Here is a 21,714-nt window from a genome sequence, read left to right as displayed (position 1 = left end):
AGTGCTTTGTACTAATCACTAGCTATATGAGGTCCTGAGCATTTGAAATGTGCTGTTCCTAACTGAGATGTATGTATGTGTGGTACATGTGTGTTTCAAAGACAGTATCAAAAGTAGTAAGAATGCAAGATACTTCATTTTTTTCAAAATACTGATTGTTGATGCAGTAAAATTTTAGATACAGCAAACTGAAATATATTATTAAAATTTTAATCCTTTTTACTTTTTGATGTAGTTAATAGAATATTAAAATTCTGTGACTTGCGAACATTTCTTTTGGATATTACTAACCTAAGAATTAAGAGGCAAAGGTTGTCAGACTGGATTAAAAAGCAAGGCCTAACTGCAGTACCTCTTGCTAGAGTCCAGCTGAGGGAGAAGGATATAGACTGCAAACAAAAAGGACAGAAAGTAATGATCTATGCAGACGACAAGCACAAAAAAGTTAATCTGATTATTGTAGCTTCAGACAGAATTCAAGACAAGGATTGTTACTAATATTAAAACATTTCATAGTGTTAAAGGGTTAATCTATTGGAAAACATTTGTATAACAGTAATAACAGAGCCTCAGAGTTCATTAAATATGTAAAACTAAAGAGAGAAATAAATCTATAATCGTTATTGGATATTTTAACAGTAATTGATTTAACAGTAATTGATAGGACAGTTAGATCTTTAAATACACAGAGGATTTGAACAATGGTATTCTTCAGCTGGGCTTTAACTCCTATTCAGGAAACTATACCTTGACTGCAGAATAACTTTTCAAGTGTACATAGCATCACGGTAGACTGACTTTATATTAGGACATAAAATAACTCCATAGATTTCAAATGGCTGAAAGCCCATATATCTGATTATAGTGGCATTTAAGTAGAAATCAAAAACAGTAAGAAATCTAGGAAATGACCAAATATTTAGAAATTGAACTGCATAATTCTGAACAATATGTAAAATTAAGGAAGATATAAGGGAATATTTTTCTGATTGAATAAAAGTGAAAATATATCAAAATTTGATGGCTGTAATGTAAGAAAATACATTAGGGGAAAATGTGTCTTCCTATATCCGTGTATTAGAAGATGCTTATATTAGAAAAAAAGTTTACTCCTATCAAGAAAAGAAAACTACAATGCCAATATCAGGAATGAAAGTAGAGGAACCACTACAGATCGGAAAACTATAATGCCAGTATCAGGAAGCAGAGGTACCACTATAGATCCTACAGAATGTTAATGGGGAAAATGAGACAATGTTACAAACAGCAAGCAGTAATGCCAATAGTTTCACCAACTTAGGTGAAATAGACAAAATCCTTCATAAACCTAATTTACCAAAACTGACCTAAACTATTACTCCATAAAATACAGATTATGTCTGTGTTCATTATAAAAATCGGATTTATAATTTTTTCCACAAAGATTACTCCAGGTATAGGTGATTTCACTCATAGGTGATTTTACTCAGGTATGAAGCTTCAGAGTATGAAATAATAGCCATATTCAGTATACTTTTTTAGAAATTAGAGAAGCAAGGAATACTCCAAATTCACGTTATGATCCTGCTATAATTGATACCAAAACCTAACAAAGAAGATGTAAGAAATCAAGATTTCAAGCTAATATTTTTCATTAACATAAATGCAGATACTCTTAACAAAATGTTAGCAGATCATCCAACAACATATGAATGATAATTCATGATTATTAATTGAAGCTTACCCGAGGATTATAAGGTATATTTAGAAATTGAACTGCATAATTCTGAACAACACATAGAGGAGATAAAAGGGTAACTTTCTGAATGAAAGTGAAAATATATCCGTCTAATTTATAATAATAGAACGGAGAAAAAAAATCATTTTAATAGGAGAAAAAGCATTTGATAAAATACAACATTCATACATGATAAAAATCTTCCGGAAACTAGCAAGAATAAAGGAACTTTCACAAAGTGAATAAGGTGCACCTTATTAAAGAGCCTAAAACAATTCCATTCTTTCATGGTAAAATATTGAATATTTTCTCTTGAAAAACAGGAGTGAAGTAAGGATATCTGTTTTCACAATTTTTCCAGCTTCTTGCTTGTATTAGGGCAAGCAGAATAAAATACAAAACTTAAAATGGAAGAAATAAAACTATCTTATTCACAACATGATTTTCATTTTTTTGGAAATTGAATTACTTTATGAATTACAAGAATAGATGTTTCTGGCAGTTCACAATATTTCATATGGTATTTGGTTGCTATACTTAAATATCTGACTTTGTGCAAACCTGCTTTTCAGCTCTTTATTTGCTATGTAATTTTTTAAAATTTAAATTCAACTAATGTAAGTTAGTTAACTTAGGGCGTAGTATTAGATTCAGGAGAATTTAGTGATTGATTCATTACTTACATTTAACACCATAACACCATCTCAGTAAGTATCCTTTTTGACACCCATCACCCATTTGTCTCATCCCTCCACGCTCTTAACCCTCCCACAACCCTCAGTTTGTTCTCTGTTTGTTGCCTTCCTCTCTGTTTTTATCTTATTTTTTTCCTTCCCTTTCCCTGTGTTCATCTACTTTGTTTCTTAAATTCCACATATGAATGACATCATAGGATATTTGTCTTTCTCTGACTTACTTCACTTAGCATAGTATACTCTAGTTCCCACCCATGTTACGTCAACATGATTTTTATTTTTATTTTTTTTAAAGATTTTATTTACTTATTTATTTATTCATGAGAGAGAGAGAGGCAGAGAGACACAGGCAGAGGGTGAAGCAGGCTCCATGCAGGGAGCCCGATGTGGGACTGGATCCCAGGACTCCAGGTTCACGCCCTGAGCCAAAGGCAGATGCTTAAATGCCGAGCCACCCAGGCGTCCCAACATGATTTTTAAAATAAACCGACAGAAATCTATAAAATGTTTTGTAAAACTAATCATTGAATGGTTACATGATACAAATTCAATATATAAAAATTGCTTCCTGATATTAGCAAATTATTGAAAAATGAAATTTTAAAAAATCCATCTACAAAAATATGCAAGACAAAATATCAGAGAGTAAGTGTAACAAATAATGTGGGAGACATGTACACCAGTAACTATACAGGACACAAAGAAATATTAGAGACCTAAATGAGAAAGAAACCATGTTCATGAATTAAAAGGCTATGTTAAAATGTCATTTTCCCCTAAATTGGATGGAATTAAATCTGTGTCAGTGAAACTCAACAGGCTTTTAAATTGAAATTGACAAGTTGGTTCTAAAATTTAGAATTAGATGTGGAAATTAAAAAGGACCTAGATATAAGCTAAAATCATTTTCCAAAAGAAAAAAAATCACAACTGATTTCAAGATTCACTGTAAACTTGTAGTAATCAAACAGTTTAACATTAGCAAGATTAGTTTTTATAGAATAGTGTACAGAAATAAACTACAGTTAAGGTCAGCCGATTACTTACAAAGGTGTCTTGGTCATTCATTTGGGGAAATGGTGCCAGAAAACAGTTGAAAACAGATATGAGAAAAAGGAACTCAAACTACTTAATATTGTACAGAAATATTAGATGGATATATACCTAAACCTAAAAAATATATAACACTTTTTTAAAAATTATATTATATATTCACAAACTTGAGGTAAATTATTTTTTTAGAGAAGACACAAACTACCCATTAAGGAATAGTTTATAAACTAGACATTTCACCTAAATTTTAAAAATTCTCATCAAAAGACGTTAAGACAATGAAAGCTAAATCACAAATTGGGAAAAGATGCTAATACTCACATATTAATACATATATCTGACAAAGGACTTGTATGCAGATTATATACAGAATTCTTTGAAAAAATTCTTTCACATCTATAATTACAAACAGCATAATTTTTTTGAAATAGGTGAAAGAACATATGAATAGCTGATAATAAGCACATGAAAATATGTTTTAGTCATCAAGAAAACACAGGTTATAACTGCTGTGAGATATGTCACACCAACCAGAATCTAGGCTCACATTAAACAGATTGGCAACATAAGCGTTGATGAGGATGTAGAGCGACTGGAACAATTCACCATGGCTGGTAAAAATATAAAATAGTTTGAAAAACAACTTGGCAGTATCTTATAAAGTTAAGCAGCCTATGACCCAGTACTTCTACATCAAGGTTTTCTACCTAGTGAAAAAGACTTGTGCAAATATGCATATAAAAAACTTTATTCATGATAATCCCAAACTTGAAATTATCCAAATGTCTGTCAGTAGAAAAATGGGTCAATGAATTCTAATCATACAGTAGATTAGTAAAAGAATGACTATTATTACAAAAACATGAGTGAATATTAAGACAATATATGAAGCAAAAGAAGCCATACCCAAATGAACACTCACTGATTCCGTTTTTTACAAAGTTAAAGAACAGATAATTTTTAGTAAAGAAACCAAAATAATGGTGGCCTGTGGGTGTTGGGATTAACAGCAAGTACAAGGTAATTCTCTGGGGTATTGGACATACCCCATATCAATTAACAAAGTTATACAGTCTAAAAGTGGTTTGAAACTGGGAAAGGCTACCAACTTGGGAACCATGAACTACCCCAGTTTTATTTTGCTAGAATGTGAAGTAAGAGAGGAGGGAATGACTAAAGTTGAACCCTGATAGGTTGGGGTTTGGGTATAGGATTTGATTTGCTGAGGAGCTTGGACTTTACCAGATTTACATATTAGAAAGGATTTTCTATTTTGTGGGGGTCACAGCTATATATAGGACAGTTAAACACTTTCCAATAATATGCTCCAGAGATACTAAGGTGTTCTGAATTTTAGGTTCATAGAATATGAAGGAAATGTTGTATCAAGAAATTAGAACTTCTGAGTTACTTGGAAATAGATTAGTTTGGGAGAAGTATTAGTTTGGGCTTAGAATCACTGGGTTGATGGATGATAGTCCCATTAACAAAGGGAAAATAGTGGAAAAGGAGATTTATTTTCAGTGGAAAGAATTATCTGTTAAAAGTATGTTTAAGAATAATGTACTTTATGACTGAAGAATGAATTGAATCTTTTGGTAATGGAATAAAAATCCTTAAAGTGTTGTTATCACATAAGAAATTTACATTTAACTTATTTTATCTTTATTCACAGTGGATACTCACTGAGTTTTAAGATTTTTTTCCCCCTTAACATAGAGAGGTGAGATTCTGTGTATGTTTCCACAGACCCCAATATTAATATTGTTGCTTATAAGAGCAGATAGCATAAAATACCTTTAAAAACCAGTGATTATACTTGCCTGGAAAAATATGCCACTGTCATCCAGGTGTCTCAAAAAGGTACTTTTCCAGACTGTATTACAAGGAAACTTTTATGGTTATCAGATACAGAACAAGATTTCATATATTCCAGCTATATCCAAAATGCTTCCTCAAATTCACTTTACTATAGAATTCGGTTTCTAAAAGCATCTATCTCAACAGCCTTTCCCTTATCTGTCCAGACAGACTTTCTTTTAAAATATATACCTGTTTTTTTGTGTCAAAGAAAAAAATAAATTTTAGTAGTGAGAAAAGTTAATACTGTTAGAACCTTAGTCTCATGTAAGTATCTACTAAGTCAGTGCATTAAGATTCTTTTGTAATGCATTAGTTCCTTCAGAAATAAAAGTGAAACATTTCAAAACAACTAGCTCCAACTAGTATTGGGATTGGATTATTTGAAAGGAGTTTTTAACTATTCGTCAGTGGGGAGGAACCTTGACAGCTGTAAAATTTTTGAGTCATTTCTTAATAGCTTTGGATATGGAATATTCCTCTAAGGTATATATGTTTCTGCCAGTGTTGCTAATTGTTATTCTGTCATAGACTTATTATTGCTAAAAGTAATATTTTTACATGAAAGAACTGAAATCATTCCAAGGATTCTGTTTGATATAGGTTAACCAGAACTCTTTGGGATTTTCATTTTAACTTTTATGTAAAGACATTTTTATATAATGTCATTTCATTTTGTTATAATGCTTTGAGAATTTTCCAGCACATGAGACTTCTAGTTTAGTCTAGGCTTCTGTTTTCTCTAGTTCATCTGTAAGGTACTTTTGGCAAGTAGGCTGTACAGCTGCTTAAAAATGTAGTTACAGCATCTAGTTTTTACCATAAGCCTAAGATTTATTTATTTTGTTCTTATTTTTATTTTTGTGGTAGCTGTTGGTCTTGACTAAACAACTGTCAGAGTAACAGAAATATCTTTTTGTATATACCTGCATTTCTGGTTAACCCTTCTTTGGAATTTCTATTTTCCCAGATAGGAAAGTAAGGTGTACAAACACTCATTTTTAAACTCAGATTCTTTTTATGTTTTAGTTGTCTACAGCCAGCAGCTTCTTTAACATTATGCTTTGCCCTGAAATCTAACTTAAAACTGCTTGGAGTTGAAACCACTTTTCTACTCAGTTTCACATTTGATAAAGGAAGCTAGCATTACTTTCTATAAATGCTGGAATGTGAATGACTTAAGAGAATGACAGTGTACTAATATTTTTTTTAGTTTCCAGTATATAAATAAGTATAAAGTTCTGAAGTGTTGTACTTCAAGTTGATACACAGTTAGTTGGAAATAAAATTAGAGTATTGGTGAATGGCTGTGACTAAAATAATAGATTTATGAGTTAAATGAGAAGGTAGTTTTTGAGACCTAAGTGTTGGAGTTCATATGAGCAAGTAAAGATAGGACTTTGGGGCCAATTAGCTTGTGGACCTCCCAACTATTATTGGGAATGAGTACATAAGCAGACAGTTCAAAGGAGCTGTAAAATGAGTAAGGGAAGTAAAACTAGAAATGAATTGTTAAGGGTATTGTGGGAACAGAGACATTTGGTAGGGATGAGAGGGCTCACAGTATTTTGACCATGGATGAATTTAACATTTTACCCAGCATCTTAGTGAAACTTAATGCGAGAACTGCAGGTAAACACTAGTAAAGAGCAAAGGTCAGTCAAGGAAAAAAAGTGACGAAAGGTGAAGATGTTCACTATAGAATTGAGGTAGAAAACTACTTTTGAGTTTGGAAGAGAAGTATTAAGTAGACATAGGTTTTACATTTTTTTTTACATACTATTTTTTCGAATTTGAGAGGAACATCTTAAGCATGACTTTAAGAAGGCTAAATAATACATGGAAAATGATGTGATTACAGATTTCTGCAATTTATACAACCTGTATGCATAAATAAAAGCATTACGACGTTGTTGCCTTATTCTTAGAAATCATTTTAATTATGACTGGTTTTACATTCACAAACCAAAAGTTTCTGGGTTTACCTCAGGACTAGAAGGGAAAAGATTATATAGAAAGAAGTCCAAAATTATGGTACTTTGTGTTCTGAAGAATCACAGATCTAACCTAGAGAGACCCAATCTTTACTTCTCTGATAGGATAATAAATGGCCTATGTGTTTGATAAGCTAAAGGCTATACATTTTCTTGTGTCCTTTTTCAGGGCTGGAGTTTTTTTTTTATGTATGAAAGTATGCTTAGTCATATGATTTAGTCCTCATTTCCCAATTTCATGTTCTCATATTCTCATCTAAAGAGAAAACTTTCACTCAGCCATTAGAAACGACAAATACCCACCATTTGCTTTGACATGGATGGAAGTGGAGGGTATTATGCTGAGTGAAAGAAGTCAGTCAGAGAAGGACAAACATTATACGGTCTCATTCATTTGGGGAATATAAAAAATAGTGAAAGGGAATAAAGGGGAAAGGAGAAAAAAATGAGTGGGAAATATCAGAAAGGGAGACAGAACATGAGAGACTCCTAACTCTGGGAAACGAACCAGGGGTGGTGGAAGGGGAGGTGGGTGGGGGGTGGGGGGGACTGGGTGACGGGCACTGAGGGGGGCACTTGACAGGATGAGCACTGGGTGTTATTCTATATGTTGGCAAATTGAACACCAATGAAAAATAAATTTATTAAAAAAATAAATTTCATATATTTAGCACTAAAATATGAATATTTAGTACTAAAATATGAATAATAGCCACCCCTTCTAAAACTATTAACTGACTGAGAGAGTATCAGTATGAGGAGTTTTGATGTTACATGGTCTTTGGGAGAAAAGGATACAGTTGTATATAGTGTGATATTTTTTGGAGGTATCTTCCTACAGTGTAGTGTACTAGTTAGTTGACCTTTCCCACTAGTCTGTATGCGAGCATTGGGGATCTTACCGATCATTTTCTTCACTCCTGTACCCCTAGAGCCTCAAATAGTGCCAAACACATTCTTGATACTCAGTAACAACAACAACAACAACAACAACAACAACATCATCATCATCATCATCATCATCATCATCATCATCATTATTATTATTATTGAGAGAAAGAATGTGAGCATGTGAGTAGTGGTGAGGGGCTGAAAGAGTGACGGGAAAGAGGATCTTAAGCAGGTTCCATGCCTAGTGTGGAGTTTAACACAGGCCTGGATCTCACAATTCTGAAATCATGACCTGATATGAAAGAAATCAGGAGTGGGACACTTAACTAAGTGAGCCACCCAGGTGCCCTGGTACTCGTAACTCTTACAGAATCAGTGTATGAATGAATTTTAAAGACACTTGGAGATCAAATTAATCTTAGAATTTTACAGATATTGTTGAATATATTCATATATATTAATTATATATATATTAATTATATATATTCAAGATATATACATATATATTCAACAATATCTGTAAAATTCTAAGATTAATTTGATATATACACACACACACACATATAATATTAATGGGTAGTGTTGATTTGGAGAATACCATGAAGTATCTAAAGTTACATACTAGTAGGGTATACCTGTATATTTTTCAACTTATCAAGTATCCTTCATTTTAGTTAGTTTCAGAAATATCCTTTAGACTGTAAGTTCTTCAAACAGCTTTGCATAAAACATCACCTATTTTATTGTGTCTGTAGTAGGACCTTATTTTTGGTGAGGCTTTGAAATAAAGCCCGGTAACTACTTTGTTGATTAAAATATATCAGTTTACTTTAAAGGGCATAGTAACAGAATAAGTTAATCAAGTCCATGAGTATTTTATAGTATATAGATGTTGAATGTTGATAGTGACAAAATATTTAGATAGATAATAAATGAGAAGAGTCTCATTGTAGGTAAGGCATAATAATGTGGATTTGATTGCATAATTATTTTTACAGCACTACCTTCTTTGCTCCCATTTTTGAGTATGATACATTCCAAATTGTGAACCATTTATAATTTCCCAGGTAAAAATTACAATCTCCTAATTTTTGCTAAGTCAAAAGTAGAGCTTTTTTTTTTTTTTTTGTATTTCTGTATTTTTTTGTATTTCTGTTAGTTCATAATAAAATAAAATGATTAAATTGTAAGATAATTGTGTTCTTTAGGCATGGGACAATTTATTAAATTGCCTTTTAATATTTTTGCTTATCATTTGTTACTCTTTATGTATACATTTCAGAAATATTTACCAAATAGTGATCTTAATTGATAATGTAATTTTATTTAATAATGGTGGATATGATTTTCTCTATTCTTTTGGCAGCCTGCTTTTTGAATTTTTAGGAATTATTCAGGTCTACTCAGCTGTGTATTTAAGTTCTTTTTTAAATTTTGTGGTTTTTATGCAAATGAGGAAAATTAATAAGGACTTTTTAAAATGTTTTTCAGCCAATGGTAATGATAGCAAGAAATTTAAAGGAGAAGATAAAATGGATGGTGCTCCTTCTCGTGTACTTCATATTCGAAAATTACCTGGTGAAGTGACAGAAACAGAAGTTATTGCTTTAGGCTTACCTTTTGGTAAGGTGACCAACATCCTTATGCTGAAAGGAAAAAATCAGGTATGCTTCCTTTCAGGACCTATAAAATGTTAAGCCTGAAACTACCCAGTATGTGTGAATTAGCTAATTCTTAATAAAAGAATAGAATATGGTATGTGTTAACTTTTCTAAAAGAACATAACAGAAGTCTTATTCTGATTTTTCCTGGTAATGCTGATTGAGAAACTAACGCTGTGGAGCCAGAATGAGTGATTCACTATAGTTTTCAAATTTTGTCTTTGAATTCATTTTTAGATGGTTATAATGAGATTGTGGAAAATACAAATGTATATAAATGCAGCTTTTTATTGTGTCTCTACTGTTTGTAATATCAGAAAACGGGATACTAGTAGCTTTTTTTAAAGATATGTTTGTTTGTTTGTTTATTTATTTATTTATTTATTTTACTTTACTTTACTTTACTTTACTTTACTTTACTTTACTTTACTTTAATTTAATTTGACAGAGCATAAGCCAGGGGGAGCAGCAGGGAGAGGGAGAAGCGGGATCCCTATTGAGCAGGGATCCCTCTGTGTGGGGCTCCATCCATCCCAGGACCTTGGGATCGTGCCCTGAGCTGAAGGCAGATGTTTACCCATTTGACCCACCCACACGCCCCACACTAGTAGCATCTTAACCTTTAAGCTTATCTCATGGAAATACTTATCTGGTAGCATTAGAAGAAAATAGTTATTAATCCTAGATATTCTTCATTGAATAAATATCCCTGTGGCAAAAAAGCCCAGGCATATTAATAAGATTTTGTTTTAAAATTTCTAATACCATTTAGAAGAAGGTGGGAAATTTAACATCTATTAAATATAATTAATGTCACTAATAATTGGATTTTTAATTTTTTTCCTTGTCTCTGGACTTATACTGCTTTAAAAATGACTTTGAGATCTCTTATGTTCTCTAATAGGGGAATGGTAAAATTCTAATATTAGAAAATGTTTAGATTTTACTTTGTCAAGAAAAAAAAAGATTTTTGTCTAGTTTTTGTTAGACTACATTTGCGGTGTGTGGAAATAAGGATAAGTAGGATAACTTATTTGAGTGTCTGAATGTACCTGGAAAGGTTATACTCTAGATAGTAATTTTTTTCATTAGCTGAATAGATTACACAGATACTGAAGTTTACTTGAAATATAATTCCTAGTATTAAAATTTTTGCTATTTAAATTTTCAGGCATTTTTGGAACTAGCAACAGAGGAAGCAGCTATTACTATGGTTAATTACTATTCTGCTGTGACACCTCATCTCCGTAACCAACCAATTTATATCCAGTACTCCAATCACAAAGAACTAAAAACAGATAATACGTTAAACCAAGTGAGTATGTGTTGGTACATAAATAAAATGGCCTAAGACATACTAAGAATCTCAGATGTATGAATGGAAAGTAACCATTTAACCGTTTAACCATTCAGAACATTAACTATGGCATTTTGTTATTTTCAACACATTTTCTTGTAGTACGTCCCTAAATGTTAAATATTATGTTAGTTTACAAAATGTGTAGTCTATTATTTTCATGTTTTAAATTGGTACTTGATAAATTAGTTAAGTAATAGTTTTTCAAAGCTTTAATGTTCTGGTCAAAATGTTCATTTCATGTTGTAAGTTCAGATTTTTGTATAGGAACTATGAGATTGAGCTTGCTATTCACATAAACTATATAGAACTCTGTTGCCTGGACTTTTAAAGTATGTTTATATTTGACTTTGTATAGGTCTTAGGTTTCATGGAAGTATTTTTATTGCAGATGTGTTCATGGTCTTCCTGGAGGAAGCAATATGTAAGAATTGAAAATATATGAATATTTTGATTTATTTTTTAAAATGATATAGAAGATACTAATTATTTAAAATTAATATATTTTTAAAAAAATGGTATAAGAATGGTTTAAGCCTAAATACATAGAGCATTGCAAGAATGGTCTAAAATTGTAAGCTTATTTAATACAGTTTTTAGCTAATTATATCTTTTCTGTTTCAGTAATATCTAAACTATATTTGGCTCTTTGTCTTGAAAATGTAGTGGAATGTAATTCCTCATAGATTTTAACCTTCATAAAAAGTGACTTTTCAAGATCATTTTGATAGGTTATAAATAATCATTTAAAACTTACTGTCTAAAGGCTAAATTTTCTTTTTTTTGTTGTTTAATTTGACAATAATTTTCATTACTTTTGAACCAGAAATTATGCTTCAAAAAATTTATCATTGGAAATATACCAAAAGAAAATATTCTATACTCATTTTACTTATAATTTAAAATGGTATTTAGTATTTCAATTTTATTTTATATGTTAGTATTTTAATAAGTTAATTCATGAATGCATTCTCATTTTAAAAGCTTCCAGTGCAAAGATCATGAAAAAATAAAGATAAGGCATAGACATACATAGACAAATGTAAGTAAGGAAAGGGTATTTATAATTTTAAATAGGATAAACCGTGAAATCTCCATGAAGAAGTGACATTTGAGTAACACTAATCACTTCAAAGTGATTAGGAAGTAAATGCACTTCTTCTGACCTGGTTATTCCAGAAATAGGGAGCAATGCAAAGTTGCTTCTGTTGAAGAAAACCTGGTTTTGTAGCCATAATTTTGGTTTTCAGAAGCCCTTTAATCTTTTCTGATCATCTTTTTTAATATTACAATCGGTCATGTTTTATGATTTCACAATTCTTTAAGGTACTAATTAACAATATTTTAAAAAATACTATATGTTAATTATCTTATTTTCTTCAGTGTTAGCTATTATGTTTATCTTGTATATCCATCTGTCTATCCCTTCTCCCCCCAGTAGTCTGTTCATATTTCAGAATGGACAGTTAAGTTTTACTGGTTGGACTGGTAGGCTTTCATTACAGTAAAGTAATGAGTTTGGATATTAAGCTGGGATTCTCCAAATACCAAAAAAGGTTCTTATTCTGGGTCAGTAAAACTCCCTTCAGAATTCCTGTTTCTTTTAAAGGGAGCATTTTGTTGTTTTTGTTTTTTAATGGTTAAAGGAGAGAGAGTGATGATGGGGGTGGGGTGGGGAGGCAGCAGTTTACCTGTTGCTCATTAGGTAGACTTTCCATTAACCCTTTTATTTTCCCCCTCTGCCCTTTGTGACTGCCAGATTCTAATGTCACTCATGTAACTGTCAGTGCAGACCCTGTTTGCTTTGTGTTCATTGTGTCTTATTTGTTTCCATTCATTTTCTGTATACCAGTATTTTGATAAAAGTATTCGCAGCTGATGACAACACCCTTTCTATTCAATATTTGGGTTTATTCCATTTTATATTCATTAATGGGTGTTTTTAATTAAGCTTTTTATTTTAATTCTAGTATAGTTAATATATGGTATTATACTAGTTTCAGGTGTATAGTGAGTCAACAATTTTATACACTTTTATACTTAGTGCTCATCATAAGTGTACTCTTTAATCCCCATCACCTCATTTATAGGCATTTTCATGGGCTTTCATAACAGAGGCAAATGAATATGAGTCAACCACGAATTCTTCCATGATCCTTTGTCAAGTTACCAAGTCTTACCAATTTATTCTTCTTAGTATCTGCCTAGTTTTCATCATCGTTCTTGATACTCGCATAGCTCAGACACACACAATCACCTCTTGGCTATGTTACTATGATAGCTCTCATACTCATCTACTTCTTTACTTTCCTCTCTTGATTTCTTTCTCCCTAGTACCTCTCTCTTCACCCCACTGTCTCCCTTTTCCTTTTCTACCTCCCCCCATATGTCCTTGTAAAACAAATCTGACTTAGTTACTCCCCTGCAACAGATCCTTTTCATGCTCAAGATAAGGGCCCCCAGAAAAGATGGCTATTTCTATCTTATTGGCTATATATTTGCCTATGTGTCTGCCGAAAAGTAATTGTAACTCTTCTAACCTGACATTCTTTCTCTTACTTCTAGTATTTTGGGAACACTGTGTTTCTGTGATGTTAATTTTTCCTGGAATATTATGACCTGCCTGCCCTTGTGCCATTTTTCCAACCCACATTTCACACAGCCAGTTGCTAGACATCTTCAGGTCTCACATTTAGTTTCCTCCAGAAAGCTGTCTTTTGATCCACAAAGACTGGATTAGGTTTGCATTAAGAAATCTTAACACAAATTAAAATCACAGTGAGATACTACCATGTACTAACAGATTGGCTAAAATTAAGATGGATGATGCCAGGTGTTGGTAACAAGGAGAATCTGGAGCTTTCATATATATGTTTGGGAATGTAAATTCTTAGGATTGTGTTTAAAAACTTGAAACCTATAGTAAAGCTGAGCATATACATATTCTTTGACTTAGTGAATCTACTCCTAGTTACACATATGTGCATCAAAAGATATGTATGAAGAAGTTCATGGAATACTAATACATAATAGTCCAAAGCTGGAAATGATCCACATGTTCAGCAGCAGTAGGGTATGCTGTGGCATATTCATTCATTAGAATTTGTTAGAATACAAAAAAAAAAAAAAAAAAAAATTGACCAAGCTGCTGGTACCTGCAAAACATGTATGTACACCATAACAATAATATTTATTGAAAGAAGCCAAACCAAAAAAAAGAAAAAAAAATAAGCCAGACGAAAGTAAAACCTACTATATGACGCCATTTATTTAACTGAGAGAAAACATGAATGTGGCTTTTAGAGTTTTGATAATGTTCTCTTTTTATCTAGGTAGTCATTTCACAGATATGTCCAATTTGTGATGTTTAGGGGAAAGCAGACAGGGTGATAGGGTTGCAGAGGAAACAACCATTTGTACCATTTGAATAGCATACCATGATCATGTGATTCCTGTTTCAGAAAGACAGTCATTCCATTATTTGAAAGAGGAGATGTTAGTATTTTCCTAAATTGTGATATTTCTTTGTAGTAACAGATAACTATATTCAAGGACATGCTCCACTAATGAAGTAATTAATATTGCTGTACACTATTTAAAATACTTTGAGTCATTTTAGCCAATATATAAATTTGTAGGCCTTATTATTTCTTTAGCATTTAAATAATGAGGTTTAACCAGATGGGCATGTGGTCTCTGAATTCCAAACTGTGTGATTCCCCTAGTTATGTGTCATTTCAGTGAACTGTTTCTTTTTTATTTCTAGCTTTATTGAGATAAAATGGATACATTGTGTAATTTAAGGGATATAATGTATTGATTTGATACACTTATATATTGCAAAATGATTACCACCATAGCAAATGTGTTGTCAAGGGAGCACTGTTTATTTTCATAAGTGTTGTCCTAATTCTATCATGGTGTTCAGTTGATATTCCTATTCATCTGCCAATACAGCTTTTTCAAACTATAAAGCAATGTAGCAGTATTTGTCATTGTTATTTAATAATTACTTGCCTTTATATAGGTTTTTTTGACTCCAAATAGGTAGAAAAATTATTTCCTTATCTATCTGTCACAGTAAGAATAGTCTATTCTGTATGTATATTTTTTCACGTTTTAAAATCTCAGAAATTAAGATGTGTTTCAACAGTAATTGCTCTGTCCTGGTTTAATTAGCAGTATCTTAGAAGTTACGCTAATCTGAAAAAAGACTTAATATGTATCCTGAATATTCCTCTCTTAAGATTATATTAGAAATAATAAGCCTTATGGTAATGTTTTTTGGGGTTATCTTGCTGAGATTTACTATGTGCCTTTTTTATGGAGTAGTGAATAATGTAAGACTGAAGTTTTATTGTTCTCTTTAGAGAAACTTGTAAGTTTCTTTTTAAAACATTTTCTGATTATGTGAATTTGCCAAACTATATTTTGTTCTTTTGAAAATAAACTACACTGCCTATCTTTGCTTGTTCAGTAAAGGTTCCAAACCCTAGATAATTATTTTGAATTAAATATTAGTAGACTACTTGAATTATAAACAGATAATACCTGGTTCATGGCAGGTGCTCAAAGTATTTATTGACCATTAAATTTTGTTTAATCTGTATGTGTTCTAGAAAAGAAATGAGCTTAAAAGTATAAGTGAAAATTCAGTATGTTTCTGAAGTGTTTATCTTTCAATTTTCAGCGTGCTCAAGCAGTTCTTCAAGCTGTGACAGCTGTCCAGACAGCAAATACTCCTCTTAGTGGCACCACAGTTAGTGAGAGTGCAGTGACTCCAGCCCAGAGTCCAGTGCTTAGAATAATTATTGACAATATGTACTACCCTGTAACACTTGATGTTCTTCACCAAGTAAGTTTAACTAATTTTCATCTTTACCTATAAACTGGAGAAATAATGATACAGTAGATAAATAATACTTTGATTTTAATGTTTTAACAGATATTTTCTAAGTTTGGTGCTGTATTGAAGATAATCACATTTACAAAAAATAACCAGTTTCAAGCTCTTCTCCAGTATGGTGATCCAGTAAATGCTCAACAAGCAAAACTAGTAAGTCTGGAGCCCTTTTTTTTTTTTTTTTTTTTTGACTATAGCCACATTTTTCAAAGGCAGATAGATATACACGCTATATATCACGAATGTCATTAATACTGACATACCATGTAGCTTTATGGATGGCACAAATTGGTGTCATTTAGATATTATTAGGAAAGCTTAATATTTGTGATAGTGTTTCCTTTTTAAGGATAGTTACATGTGTAGTTTTCTGTAATACAGGTTTCTGTTATTTTGCATTTTTGTTTGATTTAGGTCTGAAGTTTTAAGCTCTTGAGGATATAGCAGGATTAAATTGTGCATGTACGTTAGTAAAGATTTTAAGTGTTTTCCAGTAATTAATTTAGCTATCAAGACCGTTTGGCTAAAGTGTATCATCACACATATGGCTCAGACGTTATGATAGGTTCTCAGTTTATTTAAGACTACGGTATATTTAATATTCTTTTTAAGGATTTTTTTTTTAAAGACCACTGTTCTGAATGGTTCTTAGTCTACTTTTTATTTACAACATACATATTTTTTATTATGTATGGAGGGTGACAAACTATTAAAAGAAGTAAACTTATGTTCCCACATCATGACACCTTTCAAAACTTTGTACCATATCTTTGCTTCTAAATGCCTTAATCTTCTGTTTGCGTATCATATTTAATTCTTCCTTTGCTCTAGCTGTTTAACTTCTTGTGTCATATTATTTCATTGTGATTATTCCATTGTTAAACCATTAAATATTCATTGTTAAACCATTACATCAACTGTCTTTACTTATCATCTTTTGCCTTTTATCTTACCTCTTTTTCTTCCTCTTACTCTTATTTTCAGACTAATTATGTTCTGTAATACTTCAGTGCTTCCTCTAGATTAAGATAGATTGTATGGAACCCAGACCATCTTTGATTGTTTCATTGTGTTTCCATCCTCAGAATCTCATTTGGGGAGCAAAAAACAGCACAAAGTCTGTACTGTTAATATTGACATAATTGAAATGGTTTAGCAAGTGCTGTTACGTCAATTTTTTCCTGATATTTTATGTTGTAAACAGAACAGGAATTTATCCTTTGTTACAAAGGGAGGCTAATATTTAAAGAGGTTAAATTACTAATCGTAATACCCACTATGTGTAAGGGAGACATATTTTCAGCCTGTTGCTACTCACTGGTTCTTAAGTTACATGATCTAATCTTATTATATTTTCCTTTTCAGGCATACATTAACACTTGGAATTCTTTTTTCCAAAAATAATGATTTCTCTTTACATGCCCCAGTCCTCCAACTTTGGAGAATATTTTATGTATTTAAAGAGTAACCAAAATACATGCGGTATGAACTTTGATCAGTAGCAGACAGTCTAAAAGTCATGATCTTTATGGCATTTTTTGCAACTTCACAACATATTTAAAATACAGTGTATGTTTGTCTTAATGTGGAATATTTTTTGTCATCCTTTCTGATGCGGAGGGAAGAGTATTTGGTAAAGGATCAATGAAATGGAATTACACTGTGGGCTGTAATTCAGTGGGGAAAGTAGTTTATATGTGTGTTTTGTCTGAAGTAATCTACAGTAATCATGACAAAAGGTTGTACTTTAATGTTATCAGGTGTTTGAAGTTTTCATTTACTCAGTCTTCTGTGTACAGATAATAAACATCAGGTATTGTGAACGTTAATACACTCAGGGCTTTTCTGTAAAAATGTACCATTGTAATTCCAAGAGAATAGGTAATTATTTGATATTAATTATTAGCTATTCTGGTATCTGAACTCAACTTTATTTCACTTACTAGAGAAGGAAAAAATGTTTATTTCCCAAACTTGCTTGCTCCATTATCTTGTAACCCTGACACTTTGTTGAAACAGACTTTTGATGACTGTAGTAATTTTTCTTCATGCCCATATATGGACTGTTGAGTATAACTAGAGAATGTCAGATAATCTAGCAGTTGGTACCAGTTGAAATTCATCAGCATCAACCACAACTAGACTTGGCCCTCTACTGTACTTGAAAAATCTTACCACATTTCACCAGTCCTCATGCTGTCCCAATTTTCACAATGACTATATCAGAAAATTCTCATTCCACCAAATCTTTTCTTACTCCCCTTATGACCTTGTGTACTGCTTCTCAGGAAAAATAGAAACTATCAGATGGAAACTCCCATTAGCTTTTCTCACAAAATCTACTTATATCACACCTATCTTTCTCTTCTAATAAAAGGCATAGATATTTCTAAGACCAGTAAATACCAGATCCTGTTCTCTTCTGCCCTCCAAAAGACTTTGCACTATCTATCATCCCTTCTTTCTCTTATATTTTTCTCTTTGTTGGCTATTTCTTACCAGTGTTTTAAGTATCCTTATATCTCCTTCACTGTAATTGAATTTACCCTGAGTTCCACATCTTTCTACATCTATCACCCTTTCTTCTCTCTTTTCATTTATAGCCAGATTTACTAAATAAGCTCTTTGTTTGCTGTTTATACTTCTTTTTATTTCTCTGCCTACTATAATTTGGTTTCAACCCCCTTTTCCCAAATTGTTCTTTTCCAGTGTCCTCAGCGATCACTACAGTAGGAAAATCTAAAAAGCATTATTCAGTTTAATGAATTCAGTTCTTATCATCCCTAACCTCTAGGTAACTTTTGACACTGTAAGCCATTCTCTTTCTTAAAATTGTCTCTTCTCCAGGTCTTTAACACTTATCACCTGGATATATTCCACCTCTCTATGTCTTATCATATCCCTCCCTTCTGCCTGGGGGACTTCATCTATTCCCGCAGCTGAGTCACACCTTTGTGACTCTGACAGTGCCTTTGACATGATTCTCTAGTGTTCTGTCCTAAGAGACTCAGACTAGGAACTTAGTGAACCATTAGGCACCTTCACACTCCTGTCACTTACCCTCCCTGGCCTCCCCGCCCCACCCCCCAAAACAAATCCTGCCTCACCTGTGGTGTTCCCAGGGTACCAAATTCTATGTCAGTAACAAGCCAGAAAACATGACTTATTATTCCTCTTTCTTTCAGCCTATCACCAAATTTTACTGATTCTTATCATCAATTTCTTTTGAATCTATTCTTTCGTCTCTCAGCTCTTGCCACCACTCTAGTCTAAGCCAGGTGTTCTTCAGAGTGCTAGTCTCTAATGTTACCAGGAGCTTTTGCCAAAATACAAGTCTGCATGCTTCTAGCTATGATGCGTGTAGTGTGATATTGATATATATGCTGACATAGACTCCTTATCTTCATGCAGATAGGTTTGGGCTGCTAGTTCATGAATCAGCTTGAATAAAGCCCTAATATAGGCCATCATCTTTTAAATCCTTATTTCAATGGTCTTCTGACTTTGCTCACAACTTTTACTTCTTCGCCCACACCTGTTTTTTCCACAGAGTACTAAGAATGATCTCAACTTAAAGTTCTATAACTTCATTCTCAGTGCCCTTCAGTGACTTTTCCTTAGTATAAAGTCCTTACTCCTTAACAAGGCTTACAAAACTCTTCATCTGTCCTCAGCTTGTCTCACCTTTTACTATATTGGACTTTTTAAAATTGATTGCGTGTGCTGTTTTTCCTCTAATTTCTCAGACTTACAGCCTCATGTTCCATTTGCTTCTGCTTTCTCTTTGTTTTTTTATCTCCAACTCTTGTCTTTGAGGTTTACACATCTCAGAGAGGTCTTTGTAAACTTCTAACTACATCATAGCCCTTTCTTAGTTCTCATTACCACATATTAAATTTATTTATAATTACTTGTTAGATGTCTGTATTTTTTGTTTTACTCTAAGTTATGTAAGAGTGAGTACCTTGTCTGCTTTGTTCTCTGCTCTGCTGTATTCCTAGAACATAGTGCAGTGTATAGCACTTAGAACTTTGATCCCGTGTCACAACTCTTCCAGCATCTGCTCTGCTACAGATGTCTTCTCGTTTTGCAGTCATCCTTGTGGATCTCAGTATATAATGAAATGGGTTGGTTCTAAACTTTGTAGTTAAGTTGCTACATTTTTATGCTTGTTAAAATGGTGGAGGTTATATAAAATTATAGGCAAAGTATACAAGTTTAGAAAGAGAATCTCAAGCCTACCTCTACTTTTCTAGTGACAATTGTTCCAATGAATGGAAGATGAAAAATAAGCACTGGGAATTCAGTTAGCCGACAAAATGTACCTTTACATTTTGGTAAAGAGAATTTATAGTGTCCTTCAGAGTATGATCCAGAGCTCACCTAGGTTCTTGTCCTATAGATTGCATATATATATATATATATATATACACACACACACACACACACACACATATATATATATGCATATATACATATGCATCTAATGGGACTCTTAAGATATCCTGAACTAAGAAATCATAATCTTTGGGGGTGGGAGCCCAGTACTCTGTTTTTGAAAGTGCTATGTAAAGGCAGCTTGAGGGATAGAACCAACCAAACTCTTATTATATATTACAGTTTTTGGCAATTAATTTTAGTTAATTGGAAGATATTTCCCCCTGGCATTTTGCTTTATAAGAGAATAACAACTCCGGAAAAGATTAACAATCGAAGTATTAGGGTTGGAGGGAAATATTCAACAATCTCTTGAATTTGTCCTAAGATTCGTATTCTGTATTTTAGTCCAATCTCTAAAAAGGTCTTGCAAAAGAATGTTGATCTACTATTAAAATAATATTGTTCTAGATTTATATACCTAATGGATTTTGGTCTATGTAAACATCAAGCTTAATCTCTTGATATTTTATCAGAAGAACTGTTGCTTCATTTTCAAAGTGGTTTATAGAACTAAACATATTCTTCATTTCTGAATTGTCTTTTTTTTTTTGAATTGTCTTTACAGTAAATGTTTATTCTAACGAAAAATTAACAATATATTCCCTTGTTCTTTAGTTTGTTCTAGTCTTATATCCAGCCAGAGTAGAAATGGTGATTATATAGGAGCAGGAAAAAAAAACCATAATAATAACAGTAGCATATGTCTTATAACTCACATTGTACTTTCACGTCATCTTTTATTTAATCCTCAAGGTAACTCTGCGAGGATTACGGCAGCCATTATCACCTCTGTTTTCCAGATTAAGATAGATCCTGAGATTCAGAGAGGTTAAGTAACTTGTTCAAGATGACCTAATTGACTATAGGCTTTCAGGTCTAGAGTTTGCACTCTTCTATTCCTAAGCTTTTCTGGGATGATGTTACATTTTCTAATTCAACAAGTTTTGATTCACGTGGACATCTCAAGGAAATAATAGTTTCTGCCCCATTTCATGGGAATTGCTCTTATGCATTATAGTGATATATTTGGCTTGAAGCACTTCATAAAATGTGGCATCAAACAAAAGTTACCATATAAAATTATACCAATTCTTCTAAGTACTGCCATCCAGCAAAAAGTATGTATGTATAATAAAGTATTAT

The 21,714-nt window shown here is 32.4% G+C and overlaps 1 protein-coding gene across 4 annotated transcripts in view; it reads left to right on the top strand.

Moving 5' to 3' along the window:
- The window catches only part of PTBP2 (polypyrimidine tract binding protein 2), a 75,392-nt gene that overhangs the window by 26,847 nt on the left and 26,831 nt on the right, over positions 1 to 21,714 (top strand). For all 4 annotated transcript variants that reach the window (XM_072754545.1, XM_072754544.1, XM_072754547.1 and 1 more), the window contains exons 4-7: positions 9,702 to 9,874; positions 11,043 to 11,186; positions 15,919 to 16,083; positions 16,174 to 16,284. In XM_072754545.1, the coding sequence (XP_072610646.1) occupies positions 9,702 to 9,874; positions 11,043 to 11,186; positions 15,919 to 16,083; positions 16,174 to 16,284 (593 nt within the window). The remainder of the gene's footprint in view (positions 1 to 9,701; positions 9,875 to 11,042; positions 11,187 to 15,918; positions 16,084 to 16,173; positions 16,285 to 21,714) is intronic.

The sequence above is a fragment of the Vulpes vulpes genome, chromosome 3, assembly GCF_048418805.1.
Source record: "Vulpes vulpes isolate BD-2025 chromosome 3, VulVul3, whole genome shotgun sequence".
Classification (NCBI taxonomy): Eukaryota; Metazoa; Chordata; class Mammalia; order Carnivora; family Canidae; genus Vulpes; species Vulpes vulpes.
The sequence above is the reverse complement of the archived record's forward strand: the minus strand, read 5'-3'. Positions and strand labels throughout refer to the sequence as shown.